The sequence below is a fragment of the Chenopodium album genome, chromosome 14 (assembly GCF_948465745.1).
Source record: "Chenopodium album chromosome 14, dcCheAlbu1.1, whole genome shotgun sequence".
Taxonomy (NCBI): domain Eukaryota; kingdom Viridiplantae; phylum Streptophyta; class Magnoliopsida; order Caryophyllales; family Amaranthaceae; genus Chenopodium; species Chenopodium album.
The window spans coordinates 47988275-48008731 of record NC_137847.1 but is presented as its reverse complement, the minus strand read 5'-3'; the positions used below and the strand labels follow the sequence as shown (position 1 = coordinate 48008731).

Below are 20457 nucleotides of genomic sequence, written 5' to 3'. Positions count from 1 at the left end.
AACAGAATTTCAGAATGATCAGATTAAACACAAGCATAATTCTTGGTAATGGCTGGAAGCCAAATCTTCCGATCTATGTATTTTATGACACGATATCATGTTGTCTTCACTAATCTCATTGCGGTTTGTAATCATTCAAATTCATTCTTGTAATCATTCAAATTCATTCATCTCCTCTAGATAAAAAAACTCGAAGAAATCATCAAAAACTTGGTTCATAATAAGAAGCGATTAAGCTCTGATTGTGCAAGACTTGATGTTGAAAATGGATTTACGTAATTTTAAGAAAGAAAGACCTGATGTTTAGTTACTCATTACCAGAAACAAGAAAGATTTGAAATCAAAGGAAAACAAAATCAACACAAGTAGGTTTTGATCAACGAATGTCGACTTTATGGTTCATTTCTTCATTACAACCAACAACATCAGACAACAAGGTAGCTAAACAAAAGCAGCATTACATGCAACAAAAAGAAGTCTAGTACAGGAACAACCGTGACAACAAAACTCACGTCGTCGGGCAAAGACGATGAACACTACATACTTATATTTACAGAACATGAAACCATGAATAACATCATGGTTCATTAGCAACATCAAAGGCAAATAACTAGATATGTAACAATAACATAGTAAAAGGTCATCACTAGTACTCAGTTGAAGTTTTGTCAATTGGTCACTCAAAGATGCTTGCTCCTCGTCTCTCCACTGTAGAGCCTGTAAATTTAACCCATAAATTATGGTTAATTAACTTGTACGAGTATAGTGCAACCTTTAATATAAATTCTGGTCATAATAAAATATCTAGTTCATCCGCTAAAAACAATAATTACATCAATAGAAATATCTTATGTAATAAATTCCAATCAATTACTATTGTGTAATAACACTATTTCGATTTATTTTCTTCTTATTTTAACTTTTAAAAATTTTAGATCTATTAAGGATGCACCATGTTACGAAATATGTAATTGACATAACACCTTTTTTTTTTTTTTTTTTAATAAAAAAAAACATACACTTAGTACTAAGTCCATATAGTAGCTTTGTCCAAAATTTATACATGGTCCAAAATCAATCATCCAATATTATCCAAAAAGATCCTTCGTTCATTAATTTATCCAACATGTCCGGTCCAATATACTTGTACATGATATAAAATACTCTTAAACTCATTTATTTTATTTTATGATCTTTAAGGTTTTAGCTTGGCCAAACGAAATTATTTTTATTATTATTAGGCAGATCTGTTTAGTATAATTAGAATTTTGATGTGTTACAATAAGAATAAGCATGAATTTTAAGTATTTGGTACGTGTGACATGTAATAACAAACCATGTATGAAGTATATATGTAACGTTACCAGTCATAAACAGTAGGAGAGGTTGCTTGAGAGGGTTTATCAAAGATCTGATTTCCAATATTCCTAGAGTTGAGGTTACTGCCTGGGTTAAACACACTCCTCCACACGTTATCCTTACTACGTGCCGAATTCGGCGTCGTTGGTGTTGTTGGTGTTCCCGGTGTTCCGGGGCTAGCCGATGTCACTGCCGGCATTGACACTGACCTCTGGTATTTCGCCGCCTCCCCTTCTATAATAACACACAAGATAACACTATGTTTATGATCAACATAATATTTACATGCTTATTTGGTTGACATAAAAATATATCGACCGTGAAATTTATGCATACCTTGGTTGGCTAAGTTCTGAACTTGGAGCTTCCTGAGCTTGCCTAGACCACGGTCAGGGTGTGGACCGGCTACAACATCATCCCATAGTTTTTCTAGTAGCACCATTTTTTTCTTGTTGATTAAAAATGGATAAGTGAGTGGCTTGTTTATATAGACAAAAGTTAGTGATAAAATATCTTGGATGATATTGCCACATTAGCAATTTGCTATTTACACAGCCGTTTGATTTTGACAGATTTTTTTTAAGTATGGTAATAATAAGATATTGCCATTTGTCACTTCTTTATTGAGCTTTTTTTTAATTAATAATATCTTCTCTTATCTCTAATGCTCCGTATTTGATGAGCTACATAACACATCATGCTTATGAGATTAGTATTAGGAGGAGCACTTTAAACAAAGGATTTGTTTGGCAATATAGACATATAGTCATGATTAAGTTCATTCTATCCACCAAAATAAAGCTATTTGTTTAAAGTCTCTAGTATAATCTAAGTAATTGAAAATAATATTATATTTTATTTAATACATAGTATATTAGAGTATGATGAAATATTTAATAAAATTTAACTATTTAGATGAGCTGAATGATTTAAACCTATCATAACTTATCGTGAGACGTTATAAATTACGTTAAAATTCAAACATATTATTAAATTAAAATATCATCACATTATTCTTACATTAATTCCGTCCCATATAAAATGTCAACATTAGTGAAATAAGTCCAAATTATTACTAAGCCCTTATCCTAACAAGTTGTACTAAGAAAGATCTAGATTGGCCAAACAGGCAAATAGCACAAGGGAGTGAAGTATGGAGTAAAGAGGGAGTGGAAATAGTAAAAATGCTAAGGATAAGGTTGATGGTGGGGCCCACATAGAAAATATCCTATGAAAGAGAAATGATTTCGGATCAACTTCCACCTGTCTCCTACTGAGTACAATAATTGTCCTGTTGTGTAGAGGCCAATTGTGGGCCCTAATGTGGATGTTGGCCGATGACATGTGGCCCCCTAAAACTTTGGTTATGGAATCTAATCCCATGTCTTAAGCTTAATCAAAAGTTATGGTCCCTTCTAAAATGTGGCATTTGGTCACGTGAGTAGATATAAATCTAATTGGGTCTAGAATTTTTTTTTTTTTGATGTTTAAAGAGCCGAAATACCCGAATTAAAAGGAAAATTTTAACCATTTAAGCTATTTTACACTCTCATTAAATTGTTCTTTAAGAACAGTAATTTTTTATAAGAAAAATCAAGCAAATTCTTAGTTTGATTGCAGAAATGGCATTAAAATTATAAAATCGATTAAATAGTGATTTTGACCTGATTAATCAAATTCAAGACTAGCTTATCTAATATATCATCTAAATTCAATTTAATTAGGTGAGGCATAAGAGTTTTAACCAAATACACGAACATTTTAGAAAAGTAAACACGTAAAAGGAATTAAGCTAAAATACGGTCCATCAACTTTGCCATTAGTAACATATTTGGTCCCTCATCTTTGAAATGAGGCAAAAAGGTCTATCTTTACCATTTCTGGTGGAGGAACTTCCTAATCAACAAAGTTTAGGGATGTCAATGACAACTAAGCCAAAGTTCGAGGACTTCCAGCGATGAGTCAGCAAATTTTAGGGACTATACTTATTTTTTTCAAGCAAAAGTTTAGGGACTTGTTAGATCATAGTCAATTAATTAAATTAAATACAAACAAAAGTTTTTATTTTATTTTTTTGAAACAATATAAACAAAAACTTAGGAATTCATAAAGTGAGTTTTTTTAACCAAATATTCATAAATTGAGTTGGCAAGAATAAAAATTGCTAATAAAATTTGATAATCATGATATATTTTATATTTTTTTTTTATCATTCCTTTACTTCCTACCATTTTTTAGTAATCAAATTTTTATACAATATATCCCACCTAAACTCATTAACCACACATCCTCAAATCCTAACTCCTAACCCCTTATATATTTCACACACCAAAATAAATTTAAATAAAAATAAATAAAACCAAAAAATATAATGTGTTTTCCAAGTGAGTGAGTAAGACAAACCCAAACTTTGTAATATAAAACTAAATAAATTTATGAAACTAGAATAAAAATAATACCACCCCACTTTTCTTATTGACAATTTATTTTTTCATGAGTTTATGTTCTAAAAGGTTTTCAATTTTTTGGGTTTTTGTGTGTCAATTTCAAGGTTTTTTTTTTCTATTTGTTTTGTGTTCTAAATGATTTTGAATTTTTTTGGGTTTTATGTGAGACAATTTTAAGGGTTTTCCTTTTTTTTTTCTTTTTTTTTTCTTATGTTAATTTCTAGGAGAAAATAATAATTTCCTTAGATCATTAACTAAATGTGTTTAATTGAAAAATGGCGACGACCATACATTCACACGCTTAAATTATTTCACTTATATATTTTTAAAAAGTAAATAATTTTTACTAAAATTAAATTGGTTTAGTTGAAATGAAATTAGTTTAATTGAACTAAATTACACTTAGGGGTTAAAACATATAATCACTCTTGTATGGGAGCATCATGTGTCCCTTTAAGGTCCTTAAACTTTGGCTTATATTAATTACATTAGCCACCTCACCCTATAATTGTCCCTAAACTTTCATTTCTAATTTAATTAATGCCAACTCATCAGCTAAAGGTCCCTAAACTTTGCATTTAAAATCATTAAATTTATTGCCACATGTGCACCAAGGTCCCTAAACTATGCTTAGTCAGATAATTTGTACCTGAAAAGTAAGTCATTGGTGATTGAGAGACCATTTTGCCTCATTTAAAAATTGAGGGACTAAAATGCTACAAATACCAAAGTTTAAGGACCATATTTTAGCTTAACTCCATGTAAAAGACATTGAATTGGTACATCGTTTGTATACACATTTCTTAATCAAAAGTAAATTCATACAGTACAGAACTTTTTAGCTATTGATTGAAAAGAACGATGAAATTCAATATAGTGAAGTGGACATATATTAAAAATAACTCATTGAAAGATGCCATATAACGTGATTGATAAGATTATAAGAAGATGACAACTTTTATCGTATGGTGTTCGGTAACCATTTGGCATCATAAGAACTTTTTAATTAGTAATTAAGTTATTAATTTGTGAAAATCTGCATATTTATCCAGTGATGAATTGACAAAGATAAGATGTTGAATGGTTGAATATTCTGCAAGCTTAGACAATCAACTTCCAAAGTTGGTGGTATGTCTTTGTCTCAGCATCTTATTTTTCTTTCTTGAATACATCATTGCAAATCAAGTACATAGTCATGTGACCAATTGGCAATTGCTTTGTCTTCAGAACTGTAAAACCTCATTGTTGCAGAAATTCTGCGCGTAGTATTTTGCGAGAGAGTTCTTTGGAATGTCCCTCAAGGGATTATAGTTCGCGCAACATGTCTATTAGACACCTAGCCTAAACTCGTATTTTTAGATGTCTCGTACACTTTTCTAGAAAATAACCGATGCCTGTTTTATAGAACATAGATTTGGGTTTGGTGACAAAATCCTAGATGCAGCCGAGTACATACATAAGAAAATTTATCTCAAAAGTCCAAAAGATAACTCTTGTCATCCATCTGCCATAAAGAGCTACTTAGTTCATACCTTCAGAATGATTAGGAGAGGAAAAGACCATCACAAACAGTCATTAATACGTTATTAGTGATTCATTCCTGTGCAAGCTTGCAGCTTCTAGCAACATTATGATTCAACCTGCTAGCTACGTTTTCAAGCACTAAATAGTGATGGCATTTACTTTCAGCTTTCACCATTATACTGCAGGATTCTTGTGATGTCTAAACAACTGCAGTCTAAAGGGTCAATTATTTAGAACCTCTTTCACATTTAAACTTTGACAGGAACAAAACCAAGCCATGAGCCATAACATTGGAGAGAATAAGAGCTGCCATACTTTTCTGCCAAAATATTTATCCTGCACGGACAAGACACTGAGGTGGTAACGTAACTTCAACATCATCTTATCCATTAACAGCTGCCCAGCATTGCCCATGAGCATGGTTATAATGAACAAATTCAGAACACATGGGACATTGAAGTACAAGGGCTACATAGCTACCTCTCAAATATCATTAGACAGTATCCTTGATACTGTGAACCTCCATAAGAGGCATAACGAGAATTATGTTTTCTCCTCCAAGTAAACTAACACTTGATATCAACTTACCATAAACGGCATATGATAAAGGTAGACTTGCCTTGAGATATCTCATTTTTATAACCATAGCAAGAGACTTGGACAATTTTTATCACGATCCTGATTAGTAGCTAGCACTTGGAACTAGAGAAATTACACCACATGCCAGCTTAACTTCTGTAGTTCTCATCTAGTCAGCCAAAGGTATACAGTATACACCATCTACATCCAAACCATGCATCCAAGGAAGACAAATATCAACATCTCCAGTTCATTGACAAAAGCCAACAAGGAGCCATATAGCCAATCGTCACCCACAACATAGAAGGGAATAGAGTAAGCCTCCTCTACTTTGAGTAAAACCTCTCTCTTTCTAAGCATCTCCCGACTTCCCCACATTAAGCAACTAATTTTCAATTCTAGCCTAAGAATGATGGAGAGAGTACAAGCTATTTACCACAAGTCCATGGTTATCACATTTATCAACTGCACATTTGCACATAGTGTGGAAAATATGGCGAAGGTAGATGCTTTCGGCACAAGCATACTCATAATACTTTCAAGTTATCAAACAAGAACAGACAAATAAAGTTCTAGATTCTAAATTTCACTTAAAAACATTATGCTTTGCCAAATTGAAACCTGCTACAGACTATGAATCATAATGACACACTTTATACTTTGCTCAACAGTAATATGCACCATTATGTTAATAATGTGCCTCAGGTACCACGGATGCACGGATCAGATAAAGTGCAATACTCTTTGAATTGCAAATCCTAGATAACAGCGGAGTATAATGTGAAAAATCAAATGAAAAAAATAAACTCCTAAGGCATCTACCTAGATGTCATTCTAGTTAATCCACATTCTCATATTTCTATGGCTCTAAAAAATAGTCAACATCAGCATGGAGTTGGACAGGTTAAGTGTGATTAGGTAGATACTACATTCAGTCAAGATATAAGAAAGACAATAAAGATTAGGCTCTTCGAATCCCCTGAGCAACATGGAAACATTAAGCAAAAGCCTCAGTTATTATAGTAAACTAATTCAAATGTTTAATAAAGCATGAAACCAAAACTTCATCTATTGGGCTCCGATAATAAAAATTATATAGTCACAAAAACAAATTATTAGAAGCTTCGTTCTTTTCACCTGATATCTCATTTGGGCTTATAAGTTACTATCTTAAAATGCTCTAAGCTTATCAGCTGTGACTTAAACTTATATGAGCTTATTAGCCTTTGTCTAGACTATTATTCCAAAATAAAAAAAAAGAAAATAAAATCTCTAAGGTGAAAAGAAAAGGGTTGAAGTGCCCTAGGGTTACCGTGTTTCCAAGAATGAGCTGGAGTCTATTCCACTAGCATGAGTTGCTTCTCCAGACATCTTATGAGAAAGAAATCAATCAATTTTCACAAATATCATCATATGAATTTTAAGGGGAACACACTTTTGTAGTTCTGCATCAATACAAATTGTCATGATGCTTCTCTGAAACATTAAACAATCACATATCTTTCTCCAAAAGGAATTTTTTTTTATTTCAGGTTTTTTGAAAAATAAATTTCATGTGTTTCTGGAAATATAATTTGCTTAAAGAGTCATTCATACACGCAATGGAGCATATATAACGGATTGATAGCACCAAATAACCAGAACTTAAACAACATACAAATCACATGCTCAAGGATGCAATCGAAAGCATCTAAAAACACTACAAACAAACAGTCAGCAGTATGGCTCTTCACCAATTCTTCTCACTGTTCAAAATAAGTTAGTACCAAAACAAAATAGTTCCATGAAACTACAAAACAGGCTACAAAATGCATATTAAGAAAAAGATGAAATACATAGCATGACACCTGAGTCCATTCAACTACACAATGTCTAGATGCAAGCAAAAGAATTATGAAACATCATTTATTTAGGACTAAATCCAATGTCTTCCTTCCAAGGTTTCGATTCTTTCTTTCTTATTATTTGAGAAAAATTCAATAAATCTGAAAAAATAACAGTAAAAGTTCAAAACAAAATACTACGAAGTATATATTATCCAAATGAAATAGCTCAAATTATAAAAGTGATTATACTCTTCTTAATGGTTAAAAATTAGAATACTGAATGTGATGATATTTACAATCTCAATTACATGATACGCTAATATAATGTTAGAGAAGATAAGAAAACTTATTTGCCAATATATACTGGTAATAAACGTAGTAGTAAGTAGAACACATTACCTGAGAGTTGAAAATTTGATTTTAAATTAGATTTTTGACACCAACTGCTATTAGACATTAAAAATGTGAACTACAAAAGATTCTAGTCAAAATGAATAAAAGCTTTGTTAGAGAGGCATGCTCTATTGTCTATTCATATACACCATAAAGTTCCAACAAATTTTACCTGCAAACGAAAATCAGCATAAAATTGGACTCGGGATCAATGAGCTGCAAATGAAATTGGCAGCTACAGTTCCTCAAGAGGACTTGTCAAGATGTAAGTACGGGCAGCATAAAATATAAAAGGGAGAAACATGGGTAGAAAAAATCAACTATGAAAATCGTCTCCATATAATTCTAGAAGAGGCCGTGCACAAATATGGAATTAAACTTATTCCAAATATTTTTCTCTATGCACACCAGACGGAGTGTAGGCAAGACATAAGATGAAATGAAGCCAAAAAAACAACTTACCAATATATACTTGGTAAAGCATGATCAGCTAGTTGAACAAATTTGAAGAATAACCAACCAATGTTATACTTGCTCCTAGCAGACAAAAGTATATCAACAATATGGAAATCAAAGAAGTACAACTTCCAATAGAAAGAAATATAACATCAGATACCACAAATAATTTACTCGTGTTCAATTATCAAGCCTGTGGTAAAGAGTAAACCTTTAAAAAAACACATGGAAATCCCTTAACACCCTATTTCTCATCAAATTAATTTGATAATTCAGAAATAAGCAGTGAACCTAAATGCATTCAACCAATCATCTAGCCACAATTCTCCACACAATTAATGCTCCCCCTAGACCTCAACCTCTCCCTTCTAGATTGAATTGAGCCAAATATGGGTTATAATATCATTTATAATCACCATTACCAAGCTTTGGAAGCTTTATGGCCCACACTTGTTGGTTGTTCAACCCAAGTCCTACATGGAAGAATTAAGGAGAGGACTTCCTTATAAGTAAAAGCATACTCCAATTAGTACAAGGCCTTTTGTGAAGGTGCCCAAAAAAAAAAAGTGCGGGTTAGACCCAAAGCGGACAATATCATACTAATATGGAGTGTAGTATGTGCATGCGGCCTGAGAATACTAAAGATGTCTATATCTAACCCTTGCACGGATATGTACCCATATTAGATTGTCTAACACTTGAACATGGGTTTAACACTTTTACCTTTCAATTTTTTATTTTTTTTTTTCACTAAATTCATGAGATTGTTTTACAAAATAGACAATGTAGAGAGTTACACACATACCCAAGTTGGACATGGGTACACGAGTACGAGCAACATAGCGCATGCCTTTGGAGATTAGAATGAAAAGCTAATGAAAACAATAAAGATGGAAAAAAAAAAAAAAAAGAGTGAATGCTAGCACCTCCATATTAAAATTTTAAATAGTCATACTAGAGCAAGATCGGCTTAACCCCTTATCCTCTCCTAACTTGCCTTTGATTCACTCAATAGAAAGTTGGACAAACTTGACATAAACACTCGATGAATGACATTAGATGAGCTCTCATTTTGTTGCCTCCGAAAGTCAACTGATTTGAAGAGGTATTAAAGAGTCAAAATTGTTGGTGACACGAGCCAAGACATTTTTTGGAACAATTTGATGAGATGGACATGTCATGAACCTCCTCCTTGAATTAAAGAAAGAAGAAGAAAAAGATGCCCAGATAAGCATAATAACAAACAAATTGTTACCTTGAATAAAACTTTCGGCAAAAAGCTTATTAACCTTCCTGGTTGGAAGTAATGCCATTGGCTTGAAGGCTAGTACCAACTCTAAGTTTGGCAAACCTGATGAACTCCTTATAAACTCATCTAATCCAAGATATGACAGCCATAGTTTCCAAAAAATAATTTAGAAGCTCTCATGATAATCATCATTATGTGAATCTATACACCAAGAATATAAATATGCTATAAATGTCATCCAATTACTAGCCTCTAAAATTCAACTAACCTTGAAAGCATGTCCCTCACTTCACAGAGACATGCAATAATCATGGTGGTACTGCGATAACTAACTACTCTCTCCGTCCCATAATACTTGACACAGTTACCATTTTCATCCGTCTCAAAATACTTGACACGTAACTAAATATGGAATGGGACCGCTAATAAAAAAAATATTTGGTTATACTCTCTTTGGGACCTCAAACTCCAAAACCCAATTAAATCCTATATTTTCTCTCCTCTCACTACACCCACCTCCCCCACTTTTTGTTTTCTTTCAATATAAAAATACAAAAGAAAATCCTTTATATAATAAACAAATATTTTAAATGGACCCGCTTGTAGTTTTTTTAAACATGTCCATCACAACATCCCAAGTATTATGGGACAAAGGGAGTAATAAACAATCTATATGCTCGTTCTAAGGGAATTGCTTCCCTTAGGTACACATAATATTAATAGCTTAGACCAAAAGGACAAAAATTTTGAAAATCTTCTTTAGCATGATTGAGCTATCCTAAACCCATTAATGGAAAGATGTACTTGACTACATTAACCTTCGTGCATTTTGCTTTTTATATCCAAAGATCGCCTCTACGGTTGAGATGTGAATCAATGGAATGGCCCTATTAATTCCTAATATATTATATTCTTTCCGAGAACCAGCAATAAGAGCTCACGACAAAAACTTTCAAGTCACCTACAACAAAGAGAAAAGGGACTTCATCACAAATGAAGAAAGAGAAGGACTCACAAATTGACTAGTCCTACAAAGTTACTAAAGAGACATTGTTAGTAACTATCACCTCATCGCCTATGAAGATTTCAAAAAAGGCAAAATAAGAGAAAAATGATCTATCTTTGAACTTTGTTTAGAAAGATAAACCCAATTAGAAACAATTCAACACAAGAAGTTTTCCTATAAAATTTGATTTGCCTTTCTTGAAAATAAAGTTGGAAAATGGTTTATGTCAAAAGACTTTTGATTCCAGCTATTGTCCATATCATAGGTTGGTAAAGCATCCCATTGAAATGTGTATAACTCTTACTATGAAGATTATACAAGGATGAAAAGTTTCTCCTAGACTTCGATGAGCAAATGACAACTAATCAACATGGGCTAAGTATGTTGCAACTTGCAAGCTTGACTTTTTAATGGTTCACAATAATTTGGGGTTTTTTTTTTTTTTTTTTGGGGGAAAACAATAATTTGGATATAAAGTAAGCAAATAAATCAAACAAAACCATGTCATTATGTTGATTGTCGTTCTATTACAAAGCAATTTATTTTTAAAAGTGAATGTATGTACTTCATCCCATATCTACTACGTCCCATAACGATCTTTTAAGATTTCTTAAGCTTTCCTTTGCAACTTTGCATTAGTAGTTTAATACTTCTCTTCCGACTACTATAAACTTTGGTCCCGGGACTCTCTGAACACCCTCTTTCATTCAATTAATAAGAAAATACCTGAGGTGAACTTATTGGAACTAAGCTGAGCTGAAATGAATTGTTTATGAGAGAAGGAAATTAGGAATTGGACTGATTGGAGCTGAACAAGCTGAAGAGAACAGGCCCTAATTCCTTGCATATCTACTTATTCATTAGAATAACAATTGATAACCATTTATCACCTAAACTTTGTGCAAAGGAAAGTGTAAACCATTTTTTTTTTTTTTTTAAGAAAAGTAAAGTGTAAACTTTGGTTAAAGGAAAGTGCAAACATTTTTTTAGGATATGAAGGCAGAAGATTGTATCATGGAAATTGTGTCCCAGAAAGAGTTAAGATAAAACATTAAATTTAAAAATTAGAAAAATAAATAAATAAATAATAAACCATCTTGTACTACTTTAATCAATAATGAGTTTATTTACTTGGTCATTTGGTTTGGGTTACGATAAATTAAATTTTGAATTTTAATAAATAGCCTAATAGGTATAAACAACTTTCTTTGAGAACTTTTTCATATTTTCAACTTATGCGATACTCCACTCTAATATGGAGGTAGCTTACACTTTTGCACTATATGGATAAAGGTTTGTGATGATTGCAAAAGAAGCCACGAGTTTGAGATAGATCTTTCATAATCTTAGCTATGTGACATGGAGTAAGCTGACATGGAGTAAGCTAAGTCTCCGATAAGAAGGCAACTTTTTCATATACTTGGTTACGTGGAGTTAGGTTTCACTTTGGCACCATGCTAGAGACAAATTATACATCTAACAACGTCAAACTTCACTCTTTACTCATTAACATCATCATCCTAATTTCACATGTCCTTTGTCTTAGGTTAAGGTGAGCACATACTGTTTCCCTTACTCCCCCCCCCCCCCCCCCCCAAAAAAAAAAAAAAAAAAGAAAGAAAAGAAAATCCGCATCCACATTATTATCAATCCAACTCAAATCCTCTCTTTCTTAAGCTAAAACGACACTCATGTCCATAACATTATGTCATGTGAACACAGGTTCAAAGTTTAACACCAAATTTGAACATCATAGTTTTAAGTCATTTGCCTAATGTCATAAAATGATGTTCAAAGTTTGTCGTTTAAAAGGAAACTAAGATGGCAAGAAAAAAAGCAATAAATGCATATTGCACACCAAGAGCTTCCACTTGACTTGGCCTTCACTGAAATGACCAAAAATCTTCAACATAATGTACGACCAAAAGAAATTCTTAAGGCATAAAAATGTCCTAACCTAAAAGACACCCAAGAAAAATACCTACACTGGCATTTTATAAAGTTAAGGTTCTGGTCATATTCGGGAGAGTCTCATATGTAACTCTCAGCAGGTGAGAAAACTGTACAATAACCAGGACCCATTATGTGCTTCTAAAATCTGCCATATTTGTCAACATATGCCTGAAAAAGGTATAAATACATGTCAGATTTAGAACACCTTGTGTAATTCTTAAATATGTCTAGCTGATTTTCAAAGTCTCACCTGAATAAGCTTCAATATTTTAGGACGGGAAAAAGACAGATATTGCTTAATCAACTCTGACGAACTTGGAACTTGATTTGGTTTTAAAGTGCTCAGAATCTTGTCTTCGGCTTTTTGAACTATTACCTTATATACATCCTTCGACAGGCGGCCTTCATGCCATATTGGTTTCATCAACTCCTTCACGAATTCTATAAGAGCAGCACGAAAACACCTTATTATCTTAGATTCTTCATCATCTAACTCCATAGGTTGCCTGCCATTTTCTAACTTCAGTTCTCCACTTTGTATCTTAGAGTTACCATCATTGACACTTCTGCTTGCTTTGAGTATAGCTTTGACACTGCCAGGAACCATAGGATTCTCCTCTTCAGTCAAACTCTTATTTTGAGCATCACTATTAGAAGTTGCGGCTGATTCTGCTTCAACAGCAGGGATGACTTTGTCATGGCCACTGTAATTTTTGTCCCAAGATTCAATTTCTAATCTTCTAGGCAACTCCGGAGAATTCTGTCCGGAGATGCTTTTCGCATCTTGAGTTTGACCACAAGAAGAAAGCCTAACAGATTCACGTCCAACATCAGATTTCTCAATGCTATCACGAAAAGGGTCGTATGGAACATCTGAAGATCTATTTACTGGAGGTTTGAAATAGGAGGATTGAAAGGGGACAGATGGCTCCCAGTTATAGGGAGTAAAAGCCTTCTTATACTTAAAAGAGAGAAACCCACCCAGTGTATAACTCGAATCAGAATACTTTGCTGAATTAGATCCTGAATACAAGGGAGAGTTACGCAGTAAAGAAGTGTTTTTCCAACTAGAGAAATGGTAAGAAGGCACAGAACTCTGAGCATCCAATGAATAACGCCTTCGCATAGCAGCCGATTCTTCCACTAGCCTCGAGATAGAATCCGAGCCAGAAGATACTCCTAATTCCCTCATTGAAGATCCAAACCTAGAGCAGAAATTCAGCTGTGGTATAGAACTGCTTTCAGCAACTGACGAGCCATGGTTATCAGATGAGTGATTTTCTTTATAGATATCTACTTCTACCTCTACTTGCCTAGGGCCATCTTTACAAGACGGCAAATTCTTGAAATCAGTAGAAAATAGGGAAGATGAAACCTTTCTCTCAAGCAAGGCATTCGTATCCGTATCTTCATATTGACGAGATCCCACTCCACGCTCTCTTTGAATACCCTTTCCTACACTATCTCCAGAACCTGCTAACATAGAGGTACTCATTAAAAGAATTAAATTGCAGGTGCGTTACAGCCGCACAACACTCCTTACAGACTTGAATATACCTTTATCAGGTGAAAGCTCGCTTTTAGTGAGAAGCACACCTCCCTCTACTTGCGTAGCATTTTCATGATCTCTTTCATGAAGAAATCTACAGGAACTCCCTTTGATGCACCAACCTTTAGCGAAATACTCACAAATAATCGCAGGTCGTTTACTTCCATCCTTGCATTCAGCGCCAGGTGACAAGCTCCTTGGCCTCACTCGGGGAAACCACAATCTGGAAAAACTCATGTATTAGCAATATAAACAATAATTGGAGCGTCAGAGCCTCTGTTCTGCGAAAGAATCAACACAGCATAACTACCAGTAAGAACTAATTTATAGAATCAAATTTGCAGACCTTGAGTCCTTATGGTCCATGTCTTGTCTTGACGGGGAATGATGATTTGCCTCCTCAGAAAGCAGCTTAGACTCCTCAACATCAGCAGTCTCCATATTACCCAATTGATCACTAACAGCATGAGGAACAGAAACATACGTCTCAGAGGCAGAAACTAGAATTGATTGTTCTACATGCCCCTGTTTCTCTTCCACAGCATCACTTCCATTACTAAGAGGGCCAGCGATATGTTTGTACAATTTTGAAGATTTGTAACGCCCAACATCAATTGAAGGGATCCCCGATTCATCCGCATTCTGCAATTTAGGTGATGAATTTCGGTCACAGCAGGTTTCTGCAGCGCGGGTATCACATAGAATACTTGCTTCAGACTTTACATCACTTGTATGTCCTGATCTCAAGCATACCTCACCTCCTTTAGTTTCAACATCTTGGCTATCATCTACATGAAGATAGAATGCGAGTAAACAAATGAATGAGGCAGCATCTTCTTTAGATCAATTGCTTCTAACCAAACATAAACTTCTAATAAGAATCACTTGAAACCTTTTCAGTAAGACATGCCAGTACGAATGTAGAATTAAACAACCAGAAGAGAAGAATGGACAACAACCAAGACAAGGGCTTAAATTGCCTTGACACAAAGCAGGTCCTCAGTGAGTATCCACCACAATCTACACTCACTAACAATATTGAGACCCACAACATACCTTAAGACCTCCAACAATATCATAGACAGCTTAAAATGAGTTTATTATACTCCATTCCAACTCAAATAATCTTGGTAATGCACTATTACGCATACCCTTCTCCAAGAAAGATTATTCCTTGAAATATATTCAATCTCAAAAATAATCCTCAATCCAAGCATCCAAAGTAAAATAGAATGCAATCTTAGGAGAGACACACGCTTAAGGATAGAAACCCGAACCATCCTTCACAAAACCACAAGCTCCAAACATGTGATCTTCTAAGCATCAAGGGATGGCAAAGGATCCAACTTAGATGGGACAAGTCTAGTCCGTTTAATAACGGGACCCGGATAAAGGATACGGACCTCCAAATGAGTTCATTTCCACATGATTTAAACCTCGGAATCCAAATTCAGGTCCTAAGTTTCCCCTTACATATTTTTTCATATATTATTCTAAATGCTAATTCAAAATAAAATCAATTACACAACTAAATCCAACCATAATAGCAACATCAAATAGGAAAGCATAATTATCTTCAAATTACACCATTTAAATCCAACTCGACTTGGCATGGTCGAACACAAGTCGGACCACAACCAAACCCGATCCAACTCCAATTCAAAGACCAACTTCAATTTCTGAATAATTTTTCTCGGGTATAACTTTTTCCTTGAATGGGTTAGATTTGGATTAAATCACCCTCCTTATAAGCATCAAAGACGCAAAACCTTAGCAAAGTTTTGTAAGGTAGTACCTTTGAGACATATTTGACACATCTAATGGCTACATTTGACCATTTATGATGTAGCCAAACATATTCATTCGTATTTGGCTTTGGATTACGACGCACTAAATCAAAATGACTCTTTGAACACCATGTATGAAGCAAGCCTAAATGGTTTCGAATGGGAAGGATTAGACTTATCTAAACTTCATTGCTTACCATGGCGAGACAAGGGGTTATAACCAATAGCTCACGGACTAGCTAACAACTTTAAGTAACAATCGAGCCTAATATTTGAGCTTGAGCCAGTGCTTGTCGAGGGCAAATCTTCTAGCTTATCCAATGTAGTCATGTCGCAATAATAGTTGCAAGATTGCCTTCCACCTCATACATATTTAGGTGATCCAACACAATGATGTGACCTAGATTTAATGCTTAGCCATATGGGCTTATAGCTCAATACACGTCATAATGTTCGCACCGAACATGAAGCAAGCATTACTGCATTAGATCTTTCAAGAGCTTCGTAACGAGGAAAAGGATATGTGATATGAGGGTTGGTTATGGATTCATACTCAAAGGAATAAATCTAGTTCTTCTTCCTTCTCATCTAAATATTATTTCTTCTTCACGCCACATAGAAGTCTAAAATTCAAAGCAATAGATCTTCCAACAATTACGTAAAGGAAAATATGATAAGAGAGTATAGTATGCATTTTTATCAATTTAAGTTAAAAAAATGAATCTAGATCTTCTTAATTTTCTTTCTTCTTCTAGAATTCGCCTTCTCCAAATTCACCTTTCGTTAGTTTGATTTTAGAGTATAATAAAAGAAAGATAATAATAAAGAACATTCTATGATTTTTGTTTTTCTTCATCGAATTCCTAATAATTATGGTTTTTTTTTCTTGATCCTTAGAATTTGTATCCCTAAATCTTAGCCTGCTACGCAATTAGTTCAAACTTCATCATTTAACATAAGAAAAGTACAAGTTAATTGAATAATGAAAGAATAACTATACCATGATATCATATTTAGTAATTTTACTTTTTTTGATTAGCTATTCATTCTTTCACGGCTTTTGTTTGTAAACAATTAATGCTTGTCTGAAACCAATATTATAGTTTAGCTTTAATGCCCTATATGCTATAATAACAGTATGTCAAATGCCAAGACCATAAAGGCCACCCAGCCTTCACATGCACCCATGACAAGCTAATAATACCACTACACATGTCAGTTACTCCAAATAACCATGAAAAAACAAAGTGTATCATAAAGGTTAACTAGGTTAAACTCCAACACCTTATAACTTGGCAGAGTTAACATTTTCCTTTATAAAATGTTCAGAATAAAATTCTTCCTTTCAATGCCTTGATTTTCCTTCAAATGCCCCTCCTAAGAAGCCTACAAACTCCACTCATCCACTTTTTTCAATTTATATAGCCAACTTCCCCATCAAATGGGGTTCCTATAACTAACTACAGCCCCTAATTTTTTAACATTATATAACCTCAAATTTTCGACTTACCTTGGTTGCTCCCCACTTTCCTTTTACAAACACCAAAAGGGAAAAGAATGTGCATATTAAAATTTCTTCTTTCTAAATCCCTCATTCCCTTCATACTCTTTATTTCATTCCTTTCTTCCATAATATTTCTTATTGTAGCTCTAATAACCAAGATTTGCTAAATATGGTGGATCAAACAACAAGATATGTGCCCTCAACCTTTCACAAGCACCCATATTTAAGGGGTCTTCATCATAATACAACTACACTCAAATCACTCCAATCAACCATGCCAAGGCGTAATGTTTCATAAAGGGTAATAACCATGGGACACAAATTAACAACCAAGATAATCCATCATAATCATGGTAACTTAAGTACATAAATTGATTTTAATACTTAAAAAATACTCCATCCAGCACCTTGCCTCCTAAATATTTAGAGATAATAAGATTCTAAATTAACAAAATTAATCAAATTCTATAAATTCTAAGTAAAACCCAACAGCCTTAAATAGATTCCAAGGGTTGATAGAAGCTTCTTGGAAAGTCTAATTAGATTAAGAATTTGAGTTTCCGGAAGTAAATGAATACTTTTTTAAGCCATAAAACAGCAATCAACAAGCATCACTCAACTCCACCCTATGCACATGTCAAAAATTCATCTTAAAAATACTTCTTGCAATCCCACCTTTCCTAAACAAGTCAGTAGATTTCATATACTAAGAAGCTACTTAGCTCTAGTTATAACAACAAGCTAAGATAATCATAATAACCACATCCTTCACTCCAACCAGTTATAACAACAAGCTCGTTTAACCATAATAGCCACATCATTTCAACCCATAAATTTCACACAGAATCTACTTCCTCAAATCACTTTTGACTAATCAATGCCCCCAAAATGGAGAATTTAGCATAATGGGATGTAGAAGATCTCAAAAGAACTCTGTAGCTCAACTAATTACAAACCCTATATAATCGATGGGATGATCGAAAGCCGTCTGCTTTATTTTCTGCACATCACCCCAATCCAATTAATCCTAAGGGAATGTACCCGATCAAGGTTTATATAACTCATTATCTAAATCAAATTCAAACGAACAACATCAACTAACATGCAAGCAAAGCAAAAAAACATTAATGATCAACAAAAATCAAATACAAATTGAAGCAAAAATCGGCAATCAAACTATTAAAATCAAACAAATCGGCAATTAGAGAATGAAATTGAAGATAACAAACCGTAAACTTTGGAATTCGATTTCGCAGGAGCAATTGCAATTGTGACATAATTGATTTCCCCTTCTCCTTCTCCATCGTCGTCATTACCTTCGATTTCCGCCATTGTTACATCTTGTTCCGCCAAATTCGCATCCTCTTTAACCAAATTCGAACATTCTTCCGCTATTGTTGCATCGTCTTCATCATCCGTTACTTCTTCCTCTACTTCTTCTTCAACCTCTTCGTATTCCTCAACCTCCTCGTACTCTTCCTCATCTTCTTCTTCTTCTTCTACTACTATTTCTTCCACCTCTTCCTCAACATCATCATCTGCAACTTCTTCTTCAACCTCTTCGAATTCTTCCTCCTCTTCTACTTCTTCTTCAACCTCCTCATATTCTTCTACCTCTACATATTCGTCTTCTTCTTCAACCTCCTCTTCTTCCTCAACCTCTTCGTATTCTTCTTCGTCTTCCTCCTCTAAAGTATCGCCATTGTTGCGGTGAGAATCGGAGGAAGCCATCGAAGGATCGTCGGTTACTCAAATCTTCTCAAAGGTAGTAACTGTATAGTAGTCCGTATATTAATTCATGTATAATCTCCATTAAAATTGATCATGTATTTATAGGATGAATTCATTAGTTTTTTTTTTTTTTTTTTTTTTTTTTTTTTTTTTTTTTTTTTGACAGAGAATTTATTAGGTTTACCCTCTCATTCATACTCTTATCACAAACTTTTAAATAAAACGGATGTTCAGTAAATTACTGAACATCCGTTATAAAGTGACAATAAATTGTGCAAAAGTTACACTAAAACGCACAAAAGTTACCCTGACATATATAAGATTTATTTATGCTTCATTGATAAATTTGACAAAAGTGACACTAAATTTGACAAAAGTAACACTAAATCTGACAAAAGTGTACCCGATGTACAGTAAATTACTGAAAACCGGGTGTATACAAAAGTTTTCCTACTCTTATTTATTGAAAAAATTTATCACTTCGTGTTTATTTGGTAGAATTGGTACCTTTTTTTTTTTTTTTGTACTCGTACTTTATTTTATTTTTTTTATATACACATAGACAAGTCGTTTAAAATTAAGCTTGATTGAAGGTAATTTTTTTTATGGAATACTAATATCTAGTCTATAATCTAATATATATATATATATATATATAAAGGGGAGTTTTTTCCCGAGTTTTTAGAGAGCCACGTAGGATCTAATTTTCTTAGCGCGTCATGTAGGATTATAAATCTTAGTAATAGCCAATTAAATAAGAGATTATTAATTTCTTTTAGAATTAAACAATTCAAATGTCACGTAAGCAAAATTGGCGAATGAGATTTTTAAGTTTACAATAATTAAATATTAAATATTATCTTTTAATTTTAGGAATTTTATCTAAATATATATAACAAATTTTAGCTAATAAATACAAAAAAAAAAAATAATAATCAAACAAACCGTGCATCGCACGAGCTTCATCTAGTACTATACAAAGAGAAAAGACATCCATCAATCATCAATAACTTAATAATAAAACAGACACCGAGAGTGATACATGTCACATCGTGCTGTTTTTTCCCTCCAAAAGTCCCCTTCCTTTTTAATTA

The 20457-nt window shown here is 33.6% G+C and overlaps 2 protein-coding genes across 2 annotated transcripts; both read right to left on the bottom strand.

The window, feature by feature from the left end:
• Positions 1 to 370: 370 nt before the first annotated feature.
• Positions 371 to 1855, bottom strand: LOC145577387 (auxin-repressed 12.5 kDa protein-like). The gene is made up of 3 exons (XM_081634798.1): positions 1696 to 1855; positions 1365 to 1593; positions 371 to 717 (listed from the first exon to the last, which is right to left on the bottom strand). Exons 1-3 carry the CDS (start codon positions 1799 to 1801, stop codon positions 681 to 683), a joined length of 372 nt encoding a protein of 123 aa, XP_081490924.1. The 5' UTR covers positions 1802 to 1855; the 3' UTR covers positions 371 to 680.
• Positions 1856 to 12663: 10808 nt separating this feature from the next.
• On the bottom strand, positions 12664 to 19481 carry LOC145577385 (protein FRIGIDA-ESSENTIAL 1-like). Its single transcript, XM_081634797.1, has 5 exons — positions 18862 to 19481; positions 14688 to 15129; positions 14350 to 14564; positions 13043 to 14265; positions 12664 to 12960 (listed from the first exon to the last, which is right to left on the bottom strand). Exons 1-5 carry the CDS (start codon positions 19361 to 19363, stop codon positions 12931 to 12933), a joined length of 2412 nt encoding a protein of 803 aa, XP_081490923.1. The 5' UTR covers positions 19364 to 19481; the 3' UTR covers positions 12664 to 12930.
• Between the last annotated feature and the right edge of the window lie 976 nt (positions 19482 to 20457).